The 24,370-nt window shown below is 39.1% G+C and overlaps 2 protein-coding genes across 2 annotated transcripts in view; both read right to left on the bottom strand.

The window, feature by feature from the left end:
- The window catches only part of tanc1b (tetratricopeptide repeat, ankyrin repeat and coiled-coil containing 1b), a 127,137-nt gene extending 111,642 nt beyond the window's left edge, over positions 1-15,495 (bottom strand). Inside the window, exons 1-2 of the mRNA XM_042494126.1 lie at positions 15,400-15,495; positions 633-726 (exon numbers count right to left, since the gene is read on the bottom strand). Coding sequence (XP_042350060.1) covers positions 633-693 — 61 coding nt within the window. The 5' untranslated portion in view covers positions 694-726; positions 15,400-15,495. The remainder of the gene's footprint in view (positions 1-632; positions 727-15,399) is intronic.
- Positions 15,496-21,064: 5,569 nt separating this feature from the next.
- Positions 21,065-24,153, bottom strand: dap1b (death associated protein 1b). The gene is made up of 4 exons (XM_042494893.1): positions 24,021-24,153; positions 22,626-22,716; positions 21,722-21,785; positions 21,065-21,582 (listed from the first exon to the last, which is right to left on the bottom strand). Exons 1-4 carry the CDS (start codon positions 24,088-24,090, stop codon positions 21,466-21,468), a joined length of 342 nt encoding a protein of 113 aa, XP_042350827.1. The 5' UTR covers positions 24,091-24,153; the 3' UTR covers positions 21,065-21,465.
- Between the last annotated feature and the right edge of the window lie 217 nt (positions 24,154-24,370).

The following is a 24,370-nucleotide window of genomic DNA, read 5'->3' as shown; positions in this document are numbered from 1 at the left end:
TCTAGTTCCATTATATGGACGAGAGGGCAGACATCTCTATGGCTTATATCTCCCACACTTAGCAACTCACTCCAACAGAATCTTTTTTTAGTGTAAAGTGTCCTAAAAAGTGTTGCATTCTGGGCCTGCTGCTGTAAACAACTGATGTAACCTATAATATTTTACTTTGTTCCTTGTGTGCAAGCAACTTTACCGAATCTTACTGTATGTGAGTATTTAAATATGAGTCAATCACTTAAAGACCACACAGAGCTCTTCAAAGAAAGTGTCACAGTCAGAAGTGCTAAGGCTAAATTACTGTCCATATATTTTCCGGCTATTGCTGCAAATGATGGTTTAGATGACAGTATGTTTGCCAAGTACGCACTTAAGTTTTAGCATGGCTTTAATGCTTTCATCTCACCTTTCTTTCCAGTTTACTTTAGCTTTATCTAACTTACTTCAGCCTTCACATTCTGAAGAAAGATGTCCACAAAAGACGCAATAAAAACTTTCCAAAGTTATAAATACTGAAAGTAAGATGATCAGAAGTGTACATCTGCCTCTGTGAAAAAAAATATGTGTCTAATCCTTTAGGGTACGGGATATTTGTTCCATGAAATGTAGCTTGCTGTTACTGATCTTCCACATACCTGAATCCTTCTTGGTCCCCTTGCCTCCATCTCTGTTCTTCTTCAGCACTGCCTTGAACATGGCAAAATTCCTGGAAGACTCTCTGAAGGGCCCCTTGGAGAAAAGAAAACAAAAAAAGTGACTCACAGCCACAACAAGACAAAAGAAAAGCCTCTATTGTCACTCATCTTATACCATGGAAATGATTCAGCAATACAAGCAGGTCTATTTTTATTCATAGGACAGAACAGAGGCCATTTCCTCTATTCACCTGCAAATAAGAAACCCATTTAAATGCCTACACATGCAAGTTGTTTTTTTACCCAGAACTAACCAAACAATACAAAACATGTCCTCGAAAAAGAAACATAGCAATGGAAAAACAGAGTATATCCGCATTTCATACTGCTTAGCTGGCACCCGCCTGCGAGTTTTCCCACAGCACTCCCAATCCAGCAGGTCATCAGTGGAGGGGTGCATGGAAAGAATGCTCTAATATTTAAACAGAAAAGGACAACTTCTGCTATCTCGTTATGCAGGAAAACACTTTGTCGAATGCCCTGAATTCCACATGTAATTGATGCTATGTGACTGAACTTGGGTGTCTGCAACTGTTTTCTATGCTTGTTCCCAAGCTGGTGTGCATTTTGAATCCTTAGAGTTAAACGGTATAACATGAACTCAAGGTCCAGCCTGGATATCCCTGGATGCACTTGTTTACTCTGGATTTATTTATAGTCCAACATACTTGTACAATTGTAAAAATATACTTAACTAAACACAGCAGCAGTTGAAACAGTTAATTGTGTGGGATCTTTGGTTTCTAACCCTCTATACACATTATAGTTTGCTACCCTACTGTATTAATAGCAGCGGTGCAATCTGTCCGATGAAGGGAAAGGAATGGTTTCAACCAAATATGGCTATGCCTTCTGCAAACAAAACACACAGTCCTTGCACTGACTTCTCAACCCCAGAAGACCGCCTTTAAATATCTAGGTCCTTTTACTGCTGCTGGGAGAGAGGCTATTGATCTGCCCTTTTCAACCTTGATGGTGTCAGATGAAACATTGTGAGGCAGAGTATCCACTGAATTATGTGAGGTGGAGGTGTAGGGAGCAAATCCCTGATGAGCCTCTGCACCTCAGCTCAGCTTTGATTGCTCAAAAAATTAACTTTTCATGATGTTTCAGCAAGCCAAACTCTAGATCAATATTTTGAAGGCAGTTTCAAGGCAGCACATGATTACTCTATTGGTGTTTCATTCAAGTATCCAGCGAAAACGCATGCAAAACAAGCCCATCAAACTCTCTGACCCTACTCCATTTTTATGCCCATACTTTTTGGAGCTGATCCATTTGGTTGTTTTCAATTCTGAGGCTCTTATCTCTTAATATAAATACGTCATTTAATCAGTCTGACGTCATTTAAAAAGGCCAAACATTGATTCAATATTCCACCCATAGCATCCACTCTAAAAGGCTTCATAATGTTATTCTAGGTCTGGCAGATCCAATCCATCATACTTTTTCTGAAGACAAATTTATTAACTGGTTTTATTGGATGAAAAAAATACCAAGCAGGTCTGGTGCTGTCAGTGTAACTATGACCTTGCCTTCTTGTCTCTCAAATATAATCCCTCCCAAGTAACACCTAATAGACATGTCAGGTTTCCATAAAGAAGATGACACTTCAGTGTCTGCTCAAAGTCCACTTGCAAATCGGCAAAAGGCTCTGGACACATAAGGCACAGGGGGCTCGGAGGGAAGTCAAAAGCTGTTCATCTGCACAGGATGCAATGACATGGAGCTAGCTGAAAATCAGCAAAGGTTTCCCTTAATGCCATTGTCACAGCAAAATTATGCACAAATGAGCCAACATGAACAAACGTGTGCGGTCAGCTAAAATACAACTACGAAATTTTAGGGCTGCACTTTTAAAGTTGGAGATTCGAATCATCGGTTGGAGACCCATCAGTCAACTGAGAGAGCCTCAAGTCAAGCAGTCGTTTCATTTTTTGTTTTTTGTGTTAGTCAGTGTGCTGTGCAATGTACTTGTAGAGATGTTATGGTCTCCAGATTTTGCGGCAGAGTGAGCGCTCTTGACTTTCACACTATTAGATTCAAGCAGTTGCAGCACGGAGGAGACACTCAGCATGGAGGAAGAGGGAGTGCTCTTCCGGTCAGAAGTGGCGGGATGACAGTTCACAGACCGTTAATACGCTGCAGTCTCTGGCTTCTGTTTAGGGCTGCACCTAACGATTATTTTTCATCTATTAATCTATCGATTATTTTTTCGATTAATCAATTAATCCATCTTTTTTTTTTTTATTGATTGATTATTTTTTTATTACTCAATTAATATAACAACAAATTTACCAAGAATAACATTTTAAAACTTGTCATACACTACAGGGCATTATTCCCCAACAAAAAATAGCCCAGTCCTAACTGGTGTTTTACAGTGTGATATAAAGTCTCTCCAAAATAAAATTAATGTAATTAATTAATGCAAGAGCTTGTTCCCCGCAAGTAAAAGGAATGTAGTGCAATCTACATTTAGCAATCAATCAGCGAAATAAATAAAACAATGTAAAATTCAAGTCACTTTCAGGAGGAGTAACAAAACAGTTACTCTTTGTTATAGTAACAAAACTCAAATCTAGAAACAAAACATCGTACAGTAAAATTAGGGCAATTTGAATAACACTGTAACTTTTCTCCAGCAGAAATAATTATAACTAGTCCATTCTTTCTGCATCAAAATAGTCCAGCCTTAACTGGGCCTTAAGGCATATGGCTGCCTTTTCATATTCATAAGCACCATATTCCACTTATTTATGAAGTTATACAAGCTCCTGCACAGCGGACAACCCCATCCTGTAAATGTTTTAAAATGAAATGCAACTGCAACTCAGCAACTGATGGCATTCTGTCCAGACACACAGTCAGAGGGCTTTTGTTTTGAAAGGGAAGCAAGGAAGTTGAGGTAAAACAAACATGTTTGTATTTCCTCATCTCTGCGACAAAGACTTTTAACTATGGTATAAAGTGGTATAGAGTCAACAAACGTGAGCGTCACGCGTAAAAAAAAACGACGAGGCACCGTTTCTCTAGATGTGCTGCAGCTGACACGCAGCTCAGACGCGCCTGACAAGCGCTGCTCACGCGAGCAGTGTGCACGCTCTAACTTGATACACGAGCACCGAAACAAAAAACAACACGCTCTACGCTGCTCACACTCTCATGATGCACACTCTGTGAAAAGGTGCGCTTAGTGCACTAGAATAAACACTTAAACCCCCTCTTTTGAAGGGCTCTGGGTGCGCTCTGTGAAACTGTGCAATTCGTCGACGCACGTTACGTGAATCAACATATTCTGGTAATCGATTACGTCGACGCGCGCCCCAGCCATACTTCTGTTTGATATCTAGTATCAGCAAAAAATGTTGCACATTTGCGATCTGACATTAACGCCTTTAGCTTGTTTACTATTACATAAATGCCGCTGTCACATGAAACATCCTGATAAGCCCCATTCAAACTTTAAAACTTCATATGGAAAACAAAAAAACCTTGAATATTCGTATCAAACTGCCAAATCGGATTCGACTGACATAATTCTGAGTCTGGTGCAGCCCTACAAAATTTAGTATCACTCTCTGACAGTTATGAGGATGCAGTAGTGGCAGGATATACAAAATACTGGGAAACTCTGAACAAGCCTAAAAAAAATCAAAATTCTAGTTATATCAGTCTGGTATGTTTTAATTATATTTTGATTAAAATATAGATGTAATAACAGAAAGGTCAGATGGCAGGGTCAAGTACAGAGCAGCGCTTCTGAAGCTGGATTGAGTTTAATGCTAAATAATGCACAGATGTCAGAACAAAGAACATGTCAGAGACAGCTCTGAGGACTGTGCCTATCTGTGTGTATGCAGAACAGAGTAGTTCGGTATAGAGTAGCATAGTGTACTTCATTGGCAGAGTCAATGGAAGTACTGACTGCTGTGTGGGAGCTGGGTGCTCATCTCCACAGTAACAATAAACATCACCCAGGTTAACCCAAAGGAAATGAGAAACGCCCTCTTGAAACTCCAAAAGCCAACATGACAAATTCCTTCCACCCTCCCTCCTCCATCACAGCCACCAGACACACACAGTCAGTACCCATGAGACATTACCTCTTCAGCCATCATCCTCACTTTTTATCCTGAAGTGTGCCCCCATTAACCACTTTTATTACAAGGTAGGGGGAATCAGGCCCTGAACATTAGCCAAATTCAAGCCAAAGGTGATCATAACATATATTGTAAAAATAAATAAATAAAATAAAGAAACAAAAACAAGAGTCTTTTGATTCTTTGGAGCCAAAACACAGAAGTAGTGCTACATACTATAACAGTGTGATTTTTTTAGCCAACAGACACTGACACATTCTTGCCAATTGAACAGACAACTATGACACTAGGTTGCAATAGAGACAGATGGTCAGAGATCAAGATTTTGTTATTTTCGTACCGACTCCAACTATGTCTGGTAGAGGTGCAACAACAACAATTTCTTCAGAAGTGAATCAAGAGTTAGAGACAGTACAGTAAGTAATATGTCACTGTCTCTTTGCACAAATTAAACCTAAAACATATGCAATGTTTACAGGTATAACTTTTACAGGTTTTGCTTTTCAAATAGGCAAAGTAAGACCAGCACTGTGTATGTTTGTAAACATATTCCTAAATTCCAGGGCTCCCTGAACTTCCCAATTTCTGCTATGCAGTTTTGTCCGTTATTATTTCGTACGTTAGGGCAGCCGTCACTAAATAAAAAATAAATACAAATAACTTAGAAGGGTACTCTGATAGCACAGACCTCCACCAAGGCCACATGCCTTATCTCGCAGTGTTGAAGGTGCAGTATATGACTTTTATTAACATAGCAGCAAACCACTGTTATTTATATCCTCACTCATTAGCTAATAACCACCGCTTCACACTACCCAGGCTGGGTGTCTATGGGAGAGCTGTGCTCATATGGGATGGTATGAGAAATAAGCACACTGTTGAGCTGTTAGCACTGTTGCCGTTGTTAGCACTGCATGGCTAACCGCCCCCATTTCAGCTTAAACACTTCCATGTTTGATTGGGACATCCGTGGCAAGAGCTGTGTGCAATTCCGGCCCAGACTACTAATGTCGTATACTTCAAACTGAAAATAAAATTGTGTATCTGCTCCGTAATTTGTATCTGCTCAGTAATTGAATTGCTTCTATCTTGGTCCATGATACATCCTTCCACCAAGTTGTATGAAAATTGGGCCAGTAGTTTTTATCAATGAGACACACATCCAAACCAAACTGACTACATGGCCTCTTTGGTAGAGGGAAATAAAATAGGCTTACAGGAAAAGAACCCCTGCTGCAGCTAACACCTGTCAAGGAAGCTAGCATGCTGGTGTTGATGAATGATGCAACATAATTTATACAAAGCTGCTGACATTTTACTAGCATTTTACTAACAGTAGCTGTGGCTTTACCATGAAATGACAACTTACATTACAGTGGATATCAGTTACTTATACTTATGCCCCAAGAAATCTTCAATGTAGCACTGTGACATGATACATATTTGCCCTGCAGAGAAATTTTGGTCCAAGTATCTCCATTTAGTCTTCTGCATTTATAAATACATTATTTGAAACAGGCGTGAGGATGTGTTGATGTTGCCGAAGCCTTAGGCTGTTTTTATTAGAAGTAGACCACAATCAGCATCAAGTGCAGCTATAGGCTAAAGCTGGTGAGACATAACTGTGACCTTTGTAAGAAAGTCTCCTCAAAGAGGAGTCATGGACTGCATGGTATGCAGCAAGAAGACAGGCATCAAGATTCCTCAAGCCCTCAAAGTCAGGTCCATCCCAGTCCTTTTAAGCTGTGTTTGGATACCAGCCTCAAAGTATGGCCCCTTAGAGGGGGCCTCTCAATATCAAAACAGAGCAGTGAGAGTCCCACAGTGGCTCATTGGTCTTTGTGGATACACACAGGCTGAATGAACAAAACAGACTCTCAATATTCACGTAAGTTCTGTGCAAGACACCCCATGAGCAAGCACAAGCCCCAGAAAAAAAGCACAGTAGTGTACTCATGGTAACAGCTGCTTATGTCAAGAGACCAACAATCTAGTCATCAAAAGTCCTCAACAGGCCCAAAATGCCCAACAATTGAAGGAACACACAGCAAGACCCCATTAGTGTATTTGGGCAATAACATGTAAGATAAAGGATTCTTCCCAACAGCTGGTATTTAAACCAGGCAAATGTCAGCTCTTTGACCTTCACGTGTGGACCGTCTATTACCTTGAAAAGCTTAAGGCAACAGTAAAAAGGACTCCAGTCTATTGTACAATCAAGAGACGGTTTCCTTTCCCAGGAGAGAAATTGGAAACCAGGGTGGTTAAGGGGAGCCTCGGGTTATCAACATGTATGTTTTTTTCAGGTCATTCCTGACTTGATGGAGTTCAAACACATACAGGTTGTGAGAAAGAAAAGATCCTCACCTGCACAGTGCTCATGTGACATGTGGTTAATGGGGCCATCTATACCAGAGTCATCTGAGAAGACGGCTATATATAGAAAGGAAATAGGATTGTTTGACCCCATTGCCTCTGGCAGGGAAGCATTTCACGAACATTGGCGGTTGATGGGTTAGAACCTGCTTTGTCGTCTGTTAGGTGGCACACAATAGAGAAAGCACCCGTAAGCTCAGATCAACTTCACTTCTCTTCCAGGGTTGCAGCTAACAGCTATTTTTTCACCCTGTGTTTATCTCTCACCTGTTGAAACAACGCACCAGCTCCCTTCAACTGATTTTACATGAATGATCAGATTTCCACACTGTTGTCGTAGCAACATGGAAACTCACTATCCAATGACCCTCAAAATTTGTTGATTAAACACTGCTTCAAAGTGATCACCAGATATTTTTAAAATGCTGCTGTGAACCCCATAATTATCTATTCTTTTGTTGTCCATTCACTGAGTGCAGGAAACAGGCCGGGCCTGGATGGTGAGTTCAAGTGGCCCATAAACAATGGGAAGTCAGCTAACAAACCCTTGAAGGAGGAAGTGTGGGGAGTAGGTATGAAGGACAGCACAGTCTCAGTGTCGGCCATTGTAAGCAAAGGTTGTTATTCACACTCACATGAGTGGAAGAAAAATAACAAAAGAACAGACATTTTTATGTTGCTGGTCTCCCGGTTTGACTCAAGTGCTTCCAAGAGAGCCCCCCACCTTAGAGCCTATGAGAGTCAGGTCTGCATCTTGTAGTAAGCAGAAAAGGGAAATGTCTTTGAACGCCAATTGCTGACCTTAAAGAGTAAAGGCAGTGTTTTACCTGTTAAAATACTACTACACAGCATGTATCATTTGATAGCCTGGCAGTAAAAATGCAGCAACAGATCATAGATACATGTCTCTTACTGAACATTTCTATAACATTTCAGTCTGTTACTTTTAACTACTTTTGAGTATGGTTGATTGTTAATAGTTAACTGCCAAGAATATTTTTGACCAGTTTCACCTGTTTATATGTTAATTTTGCAATTCTTCATTTTACTGCACTGTGCACCACCTGGGGCTGGTGAGAGCTAGCTTGTGGTGCAGCTGATTCTGTGATTATCATTGGTAATGCTATATGAGCCCAACAATGTTGATGTAGAAACACTGTGCCCAAGGCCGCACCGGTGCATAACCAGCAAATCCCCTTTAGCATTGTCAACTACTGTTAGCTCTGTAAGCACAATCAGCAGTGTCAGCACTGCTACCATTTTTCCTCAGCAATTTGATGATGGCATGACCAGCGTAAATGGCCAAATGAGCAGCACTGCTTGATAGCTCACACCCGACTCTGGTGATGTGCGTGCAGTGCAGTCGAAGCCAGCTAACCAGTGGAGACCAGAGGGAGGTCATTGGGCACAAAGTTTCTGCATGTTAACACAGCTAGCCTGCTGTCTGTTAGAAAAGCCAACAGAAAATAAAATAGGAAAGACATTTACAACACAAAGCATTAACATTTCACTACCTCTAAATGGATAGTGCTTGGAAATGCAGCTCAAAACCTCACTGAGTCAACGGAGCGTCAAACTAAAAGGAAAGGCCTTGTTTTATTTCATGTCATTTTGTGTATTTTCTTAAAATCAATAGGCTAGTCGATATGCCTTTGCCTATCAAAGGTAAAATTAACCAAAACTTATATTGTGTAGTTTTGACTTTACCCAAAATGTTTGAAAATATTTTCAACTTACACATGAAGTAGACAAAATGGTCCAGTACAACCATACTTAAACCTAAAACAATAGCAGTAATCTGTTAAAAAAAAACTGTTTAAAACTTTATAAAGTCAAATTAGGCAATCACTAGAGTGAGCAGAATTACTGTTTTATTCTTTGGGGAGATTCTTGAATGCCACAGCAATAACAGCCATCAGGAAAACAGCACCTTAATGATTGAGCTTTCAAAGTAATATGAGACAGAACAGCTCCAAGGGGGCCAAATAATCTGAGCTGTATTGTCAAAAATTGTGAAAACACATGCCACACACTAACGGCTCCAACAAAGACTAACATCGGTTACATACCACTTAAGCGTGTTAACCAAACTAGCAGTGTGTGGTTTCCATTTGTATGAAAAGCCTCAACAGTCTGAATGAAGGCTGCACACAAGTTATAGCAGCCTCAAGGCTTGTGCTTGACCTTTCCACAACATTCATCATTGCAAACTCCATCCAGAGCCACCAAGGCCATCACAAAGCACTGCCTTCGGGGCAGGAACATTTGAAGGGTCAGTAACTATGGTTAAGGAACCAACACTGGAACATGGTCCTGTTGCTGAAATTCAAGTAAAATTTAAATAAAAAGTTGCTATAGGTTTATAAATTTAGGTTTATGCAATTAAAAAGAGCCATAAGACACCAAGAAAAGTGGCTTTAATTGTCTCTTCTGCAACAGCTTTTTGTAAAATTATATCTGAGGATATTATCATCAGTAGCCATGTGCTCTAAAAAAAAATAAAAAGCTTCACAAATCTATTCTAAATTAAATTGTGGTGATATTCGAGATGCGATCATGTAGCTTGAGTCTGAGAAAATTTAAGAAATTTCAGGACATAATTCTTTAAAACAAAATGATGAGAAAACTGGCCAATATTCACTTTAAGAATCGTGTGATTATATACCTTTACCTAGTGGGAAATGACATTGTCCCATCACAGACACAGGCTGATTCAAAGTTCTAGCTTGGGGCAGTGCCAGCTAGTTTCTTATTGAGGAGGACTAGCCACATGGCTCAGCGTGAAATTAAAAAGGATAGCAAGTCTGATCTACTCATTAGACTGCCGTGGGAAAGGCACTGTCATTTTGGAAAGACTGATTCGGCCTCTGAGGCAACTTGTCCTTGATCTTTTCTAATATGACTGATGAATGAATTCAGACACAGGCCTAAATGTTGGCTCAGCAGTGACAGTGTCTTTTTTATTCAAGTAGTGCTGCTCTAGAGGTGTTATGGTATGTTTTAGAAGGCAAGCATTGCTCTGAATTCAGTTGCACCCCTGGCCGCGTAAACTGACTAAACCTGAACCTAAAATGTTGGATTAAGACAAGACGTTACACATCCTCACCAGAATAAAATCCAAAATAAGACAGCCATAGATTTAAAAACAACCTAGATTAATTATGCTTGACAAATTAGAGTGTTACATGGATTTATGAATGAGTTCACAAGTTTAGTGGGTCTTTCTTCCAAGCTTTCACAAACCAGTTTCTCCTCTGAGCCTTTCCTTTTCTCACTAATGTGTTAGGAGCCTTTCCACGACAATTACACAGTCCTTACATCACAACAACAGCCAGCCCTCCTCTGAAATCATCAGCCAGCACCAGATATTTAACTGCATGCTGAGTAACAACAATCATCTCATCAGAGTTAGAACCATTAACTCCTGCCATCATTGCTGATTAAATGTTATCACTCTATTACTGATTTGCCATAGCAATCAAGTGTTAATGAACATCTGGAGTTAAAAAATAAAGCTGTACCATTATTGCTTACACTCAATTTGACATTTGCCTCTCAGGAAGCCTGGTGTTTGATTAATGGTAAAACATTAACAAGTAGTGTTTAAAGTCTACAGGAAGTTCATGCAAACACTGGGAGAGATTCTCCTCGTGCTAAGATTTGTTGGTCAGAGGGTCATACATAATGAGCCAGCTTTATATTAAACACTGGTAAGATAGGATTTCAGTTAGTGCACATTCGACAGGGCTTCAGACCAAGACGCACTTTGAAGATAAGATGCCACAAGCCACTTGTTAGTTTTGGAGTGCAGGTTTATTCTTAGCTCCTGTCAGTTTGGCTTTACTGAATGAACTACTTAAAATATCATTTTAGTCTCTAAAAAATACAATTAATGTGATTTAACAACGAAGGAAGTAAGGTGGATTATCTGCTTGTAAACCACAACTGAATAGACACCTTGCACAAAAAAGTACAGACTTCAGACATAGTGTTGTCACGCGACAGATAAACTGACAGTGACCCAGAAGGTTTTTTACTCCTGTCCCAGCCCATTCCCTAAAAGAGCTCCTGCCCTGTCCCAGTCCCTGAAGAATGATTCCCATCTCGCTCAATTGTTGTGTTTTTGACACAGAAATTAGCCACTAGCAGGGCAACAACTACTCTTCCTGGGAGAATGAACTAAAGTAACTAAAACTAACCACTATACTTATGAGAATATGAAATCAGAAATATGAGAATAACAGTCTACTTGCCAAAGAGGTGCCTCTATTCAAGTAGTGATTCCACAAACTGCTGTGCCATTCATACAGCAGAGACCTTAATCTCCTGCACTCAGGTATTTGCTGATAACAGAAGTCATATTCATTTCAAATCTGCAAGGGTCCAGTGCTAGGGTGGACATTTGGACAGGCCCTTCCCCACCTAAATTTGGTGTTCAGTGGTATTTTATTCAATCTTTACGTAAAGTCAAAATTTCTATACAGACAAAGACTCATCAAATCGGTCTAGGTGGTTTGTTTTTCCTCTTGCTGTGAAAGAAAAAGACTTTTTCTGTAGCTGATAGAGCTGCACTAGCTGTCAAAGCTAAAATAATCATCATGACATATTGGACAGCACACTAATTCTGCTTTATCATTTTGCCAGAGTCAACAAAACTGATCACAAAATTAATTCTTTCTAAGTACCTTGTCACAAATACTGAATTTCCCACTTTGGTGTGTCTGAGCACTCTTCATCTCTATACCTCTCTCTCTTCCTTTCTCTCTCTCGCTCTGCCTGCCTGAGTGTCTCTAGGGCTTTCAAAAAGGCTTGACAAAAATGTAAATCAGTAACAGCTGTTACTAGGAAGCACTTCCAAACATACACGTGCTTTAGATACACACATGAGCGCACGTATGCACGTGTGTAGACCTAGAAAACACATACAAATGTTTGCTAACCTGGACTTGCAACTCCTACTATGGAATATATGGTAGTTTTGCAATGATGAATTAATCATTGGTGTAATTCAGTACAATGAGTCATACTAGGACACTTGCCAGCACCATTACTGACACACAAAGGCAACTCAATATGCAAGACTGTCATTCTGTAACGTTTTAATAGATGACCTGAGGGAAAATTAAATGGTAAGGCAAGTTATTTTGATACAGAACTTATCATGAGTCTTAAAGAAACTTGAGCTAATTCAATTACACAATACCACTTTGCCAGTAGGCATGTGTATGATCTTTCATCTCAAAGCTGAGAAGGAAAGATGATTTCCTTGCCTGGTAAATATCTAGGCATTTCAGAACTTTGGGACTTCAAATCTTCTTTCAGGATACCAACAAAAGAGTCAGAAAATGGAACTTTTGCAGTGTTAACCATGTAAGGTTTTTAAGATCACTTTAGCTACCTCATTGCAGGGGGGTTGTGTTGCCCCCACAGGATGACAATAAACACAAAACAGTCCATAACAACCTCAGCTCTGCTCAGCCTACAGGAGCTCAGGGGTGTAACTGCTTCTTGCCTCCTCTGCTATTACACTATCATTTCACAACATGCCCTAAAACCACCTTCATGGTTTTGACATGTAAGAATGTCTTGGCAATCATAAATGCTACCTACAGCTAATATTAAGAAGATCACTTACATGTTGAGAGCACTTGGAGGTTGGTTCCTTTAAAGCGCTCATGATAAGAAGATAGAAAATGGTACTTGAGCTTTTGAATTCAAGCTAAAATCCCATACCTACTATCACAAACCCCAAGGCCTTGTTTCAATAACAGCTTTCATACCAGCCCATCAAACTAAACCAAAAAGGAGTTCATTTGAACTGTACTATATAGATTCAGGTATGAGAGCATCGTTTAGAGTGTTATAGAACATTATGTTGGTGCTTATATTTGTGGTCAGGTTTGGTTTGTGGTATCATGTGTCCTAAAATCCCAGATACACAGAACCACCTTCACCACAACATTGATTCAAAAACAATCTTGGTTAAACAGTATGATGACTGTAGGGATCACTAACCCAGTTAATCTATAAAAATCAGGCTTTCCTATTGGAGCCATGTGCTTCTGCAACGAGAAGCTCCTTTCAAATGTACCAAATGATCACCATCAACAACGTCATCATCAACAACAACACAGTATGAGCTGTCTGTCGGGTCACTGGCTCCAATAACTTTCTCTCCTCAGCCATAACAATGTGGCTCTGATGCCAGCATCTGTTATTGGCCAACTGGCTCGGGACCATGGGAACCAGGCTCTGTAGAGACTGGGAGGCAGACTCTTGTAGCACTGTCAATAAGATGGGCGCTCTGTAGTGCAAACATCTCATAACCCTGCAGTTGGTAGACAATCGGGGTAGCTCTAGCCTTGACATAGAGGCATGCAAATTCACTGTAATGGTTCTATAATCAGCGTAAAATTGCCTTAAATTATTTTGGAAAGTTAATACTGACTATCTTCAGGTTAACTGGCAGTCAGCATGATTGGCAGCAGCAATGGCTGTTCCACCTGTTGAGTTTCAAATGAAAAAGCAACACTGTAAATACAGGGGAATTGCCCTTGAAGCTAGATTGAGACAACCTGACACAGGAAATGGCAAATGTTATCACAGGTAGAAGGCCAAGAGGTTATGAAGAAATTTCCATCACCTGTTCAGAGAGAAGACTGAATCGATGACTTCATGTGTTCTCAATGATCAAAGCTACATCTTGACATTTACAAGCAAATTCTCTGAAGTGGAAAACAGAGCTTTGATTTTCAAGGCACCTGGCTGAGTTAAGAGGGGATTCCTCCATTGAAAAATATGCTGAAAACAGCAAAAGTCATATACAGCCAGTGGTCAAACTTCAATGACTGAATCTATGTGGGCGGACAAGATTACAGTCCTGCAGCCTTAAGCCTACTACTATATCTGGGCTAGGTTCTGGTTTGAAAACCACCACATCCAATCACAAACTACAGAGTAACATTAGCATCAAACAAGACCACACAGTTATAAGAAAAGTAATGAATATTTTTGTCAAACATCTGCATCCTACTGAGCAGGATGTTGCTCCACAGTAAGTATTAACTATCCTTAAAATTTCTTGGATATCTGTTCAATTTTACAGCACATACAGTATTTTATGCTATTCCACAGTGACATGTAAACATAACTCTTGATGCTACTTATAATCATTTTCATTGTCAATGAATGTGTAGAAGACTTTCAAGTTATATTTTGACCAATCAATCAAATTAATGGATTTGATTGATTGATTGAATTGATTTGCCAACGGTAACATGTTAAAACTGTTTGTTGCTTATATACTTATGCATGTAGACTTTGATGTCTGTTTGTCTGTGAATTTCTACCGGAGACACTTAATTTCTTTGTACAGTTGTGAAATGACAAAAAAAGGATTGATTTATTGATCTCACAAAAAGTGTAAAACCCAAAAGATATTAAATTTACAGTCATATAAAATGGAGAAAAAATGGCAAAAATCCTCACATTTGATATAATGGGCTTAAACTATCAATAGATTATGACATTTTCGTGACTATTATTGTAAACTGAATATGCTATGTTTGTATTTTGGAGTGTTGGTTGACAAATGTAGACATCAAAGGGGCAAAGGGAGTAAATACGAAAATAAAAACAAACCAGAAGTCATATATTTGCTATTTAAATGAAAGACATCTATATTCATTTATTCTAGTTTAATTCACTAAATCATGAGTCTTACGTTATTTGCTCCTTTTAAAATGCTAACTATGAAAACTGATCCCAATATAATCTAATAACGAGTAAATACTCGTATTTAGTCGACTATTCGTTTTAGTTGTGAAGTCTTTAATAACTATTAGCTCCAGTTTACACCAAACCAAACGGAAAAGACACCTGAAGGAATTATTTGAGTCAAGCTAACATAGCAACTGGGTTTAATGTTCAGCTAGCTAGCTAGCTTGACTAACGGTGACGCTTAATGTAAATAAGTTAAGGGAAACACAAAACAACTTGAACAAAGACACTAAACAACCTCGCATAACTTGACAAAATAAAACACGCTGCTGTCAGTCTCGTTGGTTTTGACGGCAGCTCAATGGGCATGTCCCGACATTCCTCCCAACAAACTGCCACTAAAACTCCTGACTGAACAACTTATCTCCACTTTCCTAAACCGGTGAACCGACAGCTCCGGGCGACAAACATCGACACAGCCAACTTGTGAGTTTCTCAAGAAGTCTTACCTGATAATTGTCATGGATATGAAGGTAGCCAAAAAAAGTTTTTCCCAGTCTTTCCCAGCGTATCTCCACACGAATTCAGTCCCCACTTGATCCACACCAAGGTAGGCTACGGGACGGCGGCTCCTCCTCCTCCTCCCCGCATGAGGTCATCTGTAAGGGAGGCACATCAACTGAGGGCAGGGAACCAAGACAAACTACCCCCCTCCTTCCTCCTCCTCTTTCCTCTTCCTCCTCATTTCTCTGTGCATGCCTCATGGACACGACAGGATGCTAGATATGCAAAATGCATGTGTATTAGGATTACTGTCAGCCGCAGGCTTGCATTTCAACCCCTCGAAACGTGGATGGACATAAGTTTTTCTTTTCTTGTGATGCATTCAGATGCCTTTCTTAAGTATTTAAAACTTTGAAACCTGAACAAAAAGGTTTAATCCCCGTGAAAAACATGGGAAAAGGGGATGAGCAAATTGTAAGAAATTGGCAAAAGGTGACAAAAGCCTGAAAATTAATTACATATAAAAGAGTGAGAGAAATGTGTTACAAATCTCAATTTGAAAATAGAGGGAATAAAGGTCAGAAAGTAGGCTATATTTGTGGTTATTCTAACTATTAGAATTAACATATCAAAATGTTACAGAATATCTATCTTTTTATTATTAATATTATTTTTAGCTCTTTTTTCATTTCCACCCCGCCCCCCCCCCCCCCCCCCGGTTTCGGTTAGGTATGAAAAGTTTGAACGTTGAACTTTTAAAGGAAATAATTTTGTATCGTAATTGATGTATTAGGCAATTAATTGATCTTTTTTAGAAACTTTTTTTTTTATTGCAATTTGAACACTTCAAGTGGTTTTTTTGTCAGTTTTTTTTCCATCAAGAACCTTTTTAATGCACTGTTGAGGACAAAAACAAGTTTCTCTCCCTTTTTCAGGCAAAGTTGAATGTTATATCTCCCTCAGAAGACATTTTCAGCAAATCCATCCACCCTCTGCATGCTCAGGCTCTCTAGATTGTGATGGTAAAGTTTCATGAGGCTGTGATTATTCTAGAGGTCACAATAGGTCATTTTATAGAATGAGGTCTGAATTATATGCAGGTTTTTGAGGAAAGTATTGTTAATGTGAATGACATGAAGGTCACAGAAAGTTGTGTAGCAAAAATGACACAAATGGAGGTATAGGGTTAATATCCCTATATACTGTGACTGATTCACATGTCTAATAGCAGAAAAAAAGATCAGTCACAAATAATAAGATAAAACTGACAATGAAAAGAAACAGTGAAATGAAAGTTGATATTGTGACAAAGCTACACATAACGTGTCAGAAAATTAGAGTAATGTAATGAAATTAAATGAAACAGACAAAAAAGTATATGAAGTAGTGTGAACAGATAACCTCATAGGGCCTGTAAAGTAGAATCATTTTTAAAGAGTTACCCCCATAATATTTAAATAAAGACATGACAATAGCAGTAAAGTTAAAATTAACAATTTAACAATTTTGATATTTGCTGTAGTTGTTTAAGTCACTTATTAAGCAATATAGACAAACATTGTCTAATTCATGCTTCTAAAATTTCAAGATTTCCTCTTTTTTTGCCTTTTTCATATAACAAAATGACAAAATAATCAATTTGCAGATGTTGGCCCTTCTTTATTTTTACCATATATCTTATGTCTATTGCTGTTGCTACTTTGCAAATCCAAATTTTATAAAGACACTCATAAAACATGATACATTGTCACACATGGCGCCAGATGAACTGGCAACAACATTAAAATGTTGCTTTGCATCAAAGATTTATCACTCTGAATGGGGTCAGGCTTTATAACGAGCACTTTTAGTATCAGTACATTTTACGTCTAATACACTTCTACTTAGCCCAGAGACAATCATGTATTTTGAGACCTTTTTTTTTACATTGTGTTCTTCAATTAAGAATCTGAGCACTGTAATTAGCCTATTAATGGCTACATTTAAAACTACCTGTCATCCCTCTACTAGCAATCTTATTAAGTATACTGTATACTTCCTCCTTGTTGATGCACATTAGACAGGGATGGGTTGTAACACGAGTCAAAGCTTTCATGCAAATTTTGCCTAATTGATTTAGGTTTGTATAAGAGGCTGTTAAAAGCAGGATGTCATTCAGTAGCTTTGTGTGTAAGCTACTGCTGAATCTGTGTCTGCCGTAGGCATCACATAGTACATATCAGCATATATACTGATTTAATATTATTTCTGTGGAAAGGCAAAAATGTAATTATCATGCAAGCATGTGTAAAACTGTGTCTAATACATTTTATAATCATGCAAAAACTTCAAAGTGCAAACGAATACTTACTAGAATAAAATACATTGCAAAGGCTCTCTAGACTGTCAGACTCACTGTGGGCTGTCTGATGAAGCTCACGGCACTTAGTCTCTGGTGACCTCATGAGGTGACAATATTTCATGCAGCTTGTTTCGTGTGCAAAATTTGTCTCACCGCAGACATGGTCAACAGAAGTGTAATGTCATAAAACCATTAATTGTGTATTTTTAAATGTAATTCTGCATTATTAATTGTGTAAGCTGCAATATAAAGAGTAAACCTGCATACTTGAATGTGTACTGTGATGACAGGAGCACATTTTTGGAGTGCAAACCACATTTCGTCGGTCATCTCACTCCTCTGTGTTATACAGTCGGTGTGCAGTGTTTTCTCAGCAGTGTGGTGGGCGTCACAGGGTCAGCGAGGCTCCTCAGATGGCTGGGGAATGGGCAGACACTGGCAGTGAAATGCATCATGTCTGCAAGTCGCAAGACCACCAACTGCTCGACTCTTCAAACAGAGCTGAGGAGGTCTCTGAACTTCACACACAGATGGCATCAAAGGCATCTGCAAACAGCATGAGCATCACAGAGAATTTAAGGTCGGCACATTGTGTTTACAAGGCTATCGTCGAGTACTTTTGTAGTTGAACAGACGAAGAGCAGATATTGTTTTTAGGTTTCTGATGCGAACAATAATGTTTATGTATGAACACCATGACATGACCGAGACAGTGAGCGGGCTGAGGGATTTATAATCCAGTTTTGCCATCCATCTTCTCCATCTCCTGCCTTTCACTTTATTTACAATGCACACCGGCCTCCAATTAGTAATAATCAAAGAAAACAATAAAATCCCGAGAATCACTTGCTTGTCTGCACCACAGTGCTATGATACAAAACATACTGCACTGTTTATGCATACAGAGAGTTGTCTGGCCCTCAGGATACAACACATTAAATGTCTGGACCCTAAATCGGCATGTATACTTTATATTTTATATAGGTTATGATTCAGGTTAGTAAAATAACACAGATGTCTTTTACTTTACTGCTTTCCTTTTTTTTAGATGCAACATTTTTTGTCATTTGCCCTTAAGCAAAGCTGAGCAGGTTCTGTGGTTCTTGATGACTGACAAGACCTAGCTAGCCTTTATGGGAAGTTCCCAAATACTTTTTCCAATGAGACCATTTAACTGTGAGTCACTGACCATGCTGGGATCATCCAACAAAAAAACCCAAAGACTAAGGAAAATGCCGCATTTCTCCCAGTTGGTCTGAAGAAGTGATACTTGACTTATGGCCCACATATGTAAAGGTACCAGATGGCCTTCTGACCATTTCTTGAAATCACAAATAAAGGGATTCACACTGGAACCTTTTTTTGGACTTAGAATGTAAATAAGGTGCCAGAGTGCTCCAAAAAGCATCGAAATAAAGCTTGTTTATATGAAACAACAAAGAAGTGCCAGGGAAGGATCAGACCCCCCTGAAAAAGAGTTCTGGGCTAATTATTTGTGTATTAAATATAAATGTTTGTTTATTAACCTGACTGGCCTCCTGTCATTTTGCAAAAGTGGCCACCCAGGCAAAACATGTAGAGTATTCCCGATGCAGATTTATCCTGCATTCACATGCTCCTTCTATGGTCCCTTTTTCCAATTTGGAAAGCTGTTCTTTTGACTGGTGTGTTCATGGGCCTTTAACTTTTCATGTGGAGGCAACATGGATGATAGAAAGATGTTGTATGTTTCATTGCTCCGAGCGTTTCACCTCCCAGTGAGGATTCATGTTGCTACCAAAATATACTAAAGCAGTCTGAAGCTTTACATCACAAAGGGATTTTGTCCAAGACTTGTTGCTGGACCTGAAGGCTAGCCTAAATTTCCTAAAAAAAACAAAACAAAATATTGCTTGACCTTTGCCATCAGGGTTAATGCAAAAAAAAACAAAAAAAAACCTTTTCTAACTAATCTAGGTCCATCTGTGTGGACAAAAAATGGGCTAATAGTTACAACCTAATACCATCTGACAAATTACATGTGAGTGAAAATGAATATGCAATACGTTGATACATAAAAAGTTTAACATCAAGGAAATGTTTACTTTTGTCTGCTTTGTTTCTGTGTAATATGACATCAAGTCAGCGAGTTGTGTAGCCTACCAAAACTTCACAGACTTTATGAGTTACTTTTTAGAAGGGGCATTAATGTGATTCTTTTTCCATTGGGGAACTCAATTCTGCGATTATTCCCACACTACATGAATTCAGAGATACTTTGGGCAAGTGTCTAACTTGTAGATCACATGAAACACCATCTTTATCAATATCAAAGTAAAGATTTTTTCAATAAGGAAAAATGCTAACATCGTGTTTGTTTAATGTCTTACGCCTGTCTTCTTTTCGCTGTAACATCTTTGATATGAGTCCGTAGATACACACACTTTATTGTGCTCCTTGTAGTTTCTGAGATAAAAGCACTTTATTCCATACTATATTTCAGTATTAGGCACATAGAACTACTGTTTTACCTAAATAAATAAATATATACCAAAAAAGCCTACTAGTCCCATGTACCCGAAGACTTAACAGTCTATGGCAGGAATACTCAACTTGCTTTGCTTGGGGGCGACTGTCGTAAAATGACAGGAGGCCGGGGGCCAGTCACAGCAGCTCCACACTTCTAGAATTTTAAGACTTCTCTAAGATTTTACGACATATTTAGGATTTTAGGATGTTTCTGGGATTTTAGGGAAATTAGGGGCTTAGCAAGGATCTCTGTTGGGGTTGCAGGAGATCCTCCACTGGTATTTTTGGATAAACAAGCTCTTTTTTAATTCTGTTCTTTGCAATCTCGCACCTTTTGTATACTGAGTCCAAAAACAATTCCCTGTGTGAATTACTTCATGTTTATTGTGAATTAGAAAATGGTTGAGTATCACTGGGCTATAGTATATGAAAAACTCATTTTTCAGCCTACAGATTTTAATTATTTTGAAATTTTCTGCAGATTTGTGCTTGGGCAAATCTTAGAGAACACTTGCAAAAGAAATTCTGACTCTCAGTAGTGGGCAAAAATTCAAGAGTGATACTAAAATAGTTCCAAAGGCAACACGGAGGATATTGGATACAGTTGTTGCAAAACACATCAGTATGTATACAAATGAATTAATGCTTGAAAAAGCAATGCAGGTTGCAAATGTTACTGTGCATGCCACTTTCATTTGAATTTGTAAGGTACACAGAGATCCTCTTACTTTTTGTGTTATATAAACAGCCCTTTGCCACCATCAAGTGGTCATAGTAGCTTACTACAGAGTAAACAGAGGAAGGAGAACTCAAACTCGTGATGCCGTGCAATATCTTTTTTTATTAAATCTAATAGGTGCCAAGCAATACGTAACAAAGATTTCACTGGAAAAAAAACAGTCTCAAAAACCTCACGTAACAACCCCAAACCCTCAAATTAAACGTACCCAATATGCCATCTGGTTTTCATGAGCTGGGAAATACAACTACACCATTTATCTCAGAACAATAGGAAAGGCACATTAAATGCTGGTTTATAGTATTTTCACAGACAAGTACAGCCTAAAAAAGTTAACACAGAGCTCCATGAAAGATTCCCTCCATTAAAACTGACACTTCACAGACAACCTGTCAGTCCCCTCGTGTGTGTGATGCCTCATGTTTGTCTTTCACAGTTGACTTGACATGGTCTGCCTCTGGGGCATTCTTAAACACATGTTGTTCAAAACTTCCTCGGCTGCTGGATGAAAAAGGTCCGGGGTGAGTGAGGCTTCTCCACTGCAGGGCGCACTTTGCTGTGCCTCACGCTCACCGGTGTCTCTGGAAAGTCGTGGCTCAGCTGCAAACACACCAGGCAGGAGTTCGTTACACACACGGCTTCTGTGGCCTGCGAGGCACTGTGACCAATCCCATTTGCTCGGTAGGAATGAACTTGACATGCAAAGTGGCTTTTTTAAAAAGGAGATGTTTTTGTTTACCTTGTCAAGAGTCCCAGCCAGAAGAATACCAACTTGTTGCATCCTGTTGGAGGTGGCGACGGACCTGCCGCGAGATTGCACGTTTCACAAAGCTTCACTTTAAGCAAATTTCAGTACAAGTAAATTATTTTTTACTATTTAACCCTATGGACCCTGGGCACATGGCTTGATTTCTTTCAAAAACATGGGAAGAAAGCAATGTGCAACAGAAGAAATGACCCTAAAATTAGCAAGAAATTGGTAAAAAGTTACAAGAAAATTACCTGAAAATTAGTTAAAACACACACACAAACAAGAACGTAAAGAGAACCCAAACAAACAAGGAAATGACCTGAAAAAAGTAAAGTGCTTAAAACTTTGAATAATTCTGTAACTTAATTTTAAGACATTTGTCCCTTAATTTTTTTAAAATAAATTTCTAAATCCAATAATGTCTTAAAATTTGTGGAACATTTCACTCAAGTCACTCATAGCCTTTCCCCCCTGTTTTTAAACAACATCACACCAATTTTCTCACTTGCAAAAGGTGTCTGAGAGCAGCACAAGCAAAGTTAAGTCACTACAGGTTTCAAGGGGTTAATTTACCATAGAAGGGAGCTCAATGCAAGTTAAGAGTCATAAGGGTGACAACTGTGATGAGAGGTTTCACTTCCTCCCCAGTTATCTCAACCGTGGCTGTTAACTTTCAGGTCTTAATCATATCAAACAGCAACATTATTTTTTCGATGGGGGTCCCTGAGGCAAAATCTTATTAAATAGGGGTCTGTGAACAAAGCAGTTTAGGAGTCCTTGACATGAAAAAGGTTGAGAATCACTGGTGTAAAGCAACATAAATTTCTAAGTCCATTGATTTTACACATCAGAGCCATTTATTTCAAGTCATAGATGCAGACTGTTGGCCTACCTTAGTTTATCAGCCCTCTTGGTCTCCTTCTCTGGATGGGTGGCACCATCTTCCAAGCTTTTCTTGGCGACCCGTTTACCTCCAGCCTTCACTGTTGATGCGGAAAAGAAAATAGGTAAAATGAAGGCTATCTGAAAAATGAGCCCTGTTGCACCTGTGTTTGGCAGAGTGTAAAGATTACAGTATGCTGTATACACTGCAAAACAATGTAACGCCTACTGCTATTATATCTTTTTTTTTTTAAAATATCATGACCCTCCAAGCAGCTATAAATATTTTTCCTTGAGTTTTCCTGAGGGACTTGGGGAAAATGCATGACCCGCCTTAACTATAAATAACCATATTTCACAGTTTCTGGGTATGAGACTAACATTTAAAGTTGAATGTCCCTCCCCTGAGCCAAATCAATCCTGCGCTGGAGTCCAAGTTGAGCCAGTGGCCTGCACTTACAACAGTGCTATTAGGGGTAAATCTGAGGGGTCACAAGAGGATTAGGGCAATAACAAAGAAAAATATTTCCATTTCAGAGGACTAAAATTTTCAGATATTTCCCTTTCTACGAATCTCTGAAGGCTCCTAAAATCACTAAAATTAAGAAAACAAATACATACATAAAATAATTAAAATCCCTCTTAAGTTTTACTACTCAGAAGTCATGTCTACTCAACTCAACTCAACTTTATTTATAAAGCACTTTAAAAACAACCACAGCCGAAACAAAGTGCTGTACATAAATACACTAAAGCCACAGCGTGTGATGAAGGCTGGGAAGAGTGGCGTCACACAAAACGACTTTACTTCATTTCAAGGGCTCACAAAAAAGGTCAGAATCGCAAGTAATGCAAAATCTTTAGACATAAGAACGTGAATTGGACCTTTAAACAGCTCCGCACAATCAGGCAACGCTCACCTAAAATGCAAAACAAAAAACATAACACAAAAACTGCCCGCCTACAAGAAAACAAAAATACAAAAAATTAAACAATGAGAAGATGCTTCTAATACTAATGGGTTGGCAGGACATTTTTTTTTTTTGCATGCATCAAATTGTGTCTGCATGATGTTCCGCTGCTGAGAACACCGTGTGACTTTCACGAGCGGCCTGCGTGAAAAGAAAGAGCGTGAGGAGAAACACGGCTGCACGAGCGTAGCACGATAGATGCAATTTGCAATATCGCAGAAATGAGCGAATCAATTGTTTTTCCGTGATAGAGTAACAATGTAGCAACCCGTGCATCACACGAGGATACAAAAAAAGCAGATAAACACTTGATTGAAAGCGTCGGTCTGCACGGATCTCCATCTGGGTCGAGCAGTAAAGAACAACGACGCTTTGGCTTTATATTGTTTGAAAATCCACAATGCAACTCAAAGTCAGCGAGAACAGCAGCTCACCTGCCGGAGGATGTCCAGCTTTCAGCAAAGGAGTCTCCTTCGCTCCAGATTTGGAGAGCTGCTGCACCATTTTTGAAACTTTCCGGAGAATAAGCAAAGAAAGCACCAAACTCTTCCCAACGCCCACTTGGTTGTTTTTATGCTCAAAGAGAGATGACGTGCTGTGGAAACAGGAAGCTCACCGCCAGAGAGACGCCTATTTTATTTTTTCACTGATGATAAGCTTTGACTAACAAAGAGAAACAGCGACACAATGTATAATATTGATAATTAACTTTCAATTGTTGTCTTAGAGATGCGCCTGTATTTATGAATATCTATTTAAGTTGCTCTCTTTTATTTACGTCTTA

Source organism: Plectropomus leopardus, chromosome 10 (genome assembly GCF_008729295.1).
Source record: "Plectropomus leopardus isolate mb chromosome 10, YSFRI_Pleo_2.0, whole genome shotgun sequence".
Classification (NCBI taxonomy): domain Eukaryota; kingdom Metazoa; phylum Chordata; class Actinopteri; order Perciformes; family Serranidae; genus Plectropomus; species Plectropomus leopardus.
The sequence above is the reverse complement of the archived record's forward strand: the minus strand, read 5'-3'. Positions and strand labels throughout refer to the sequence as shown.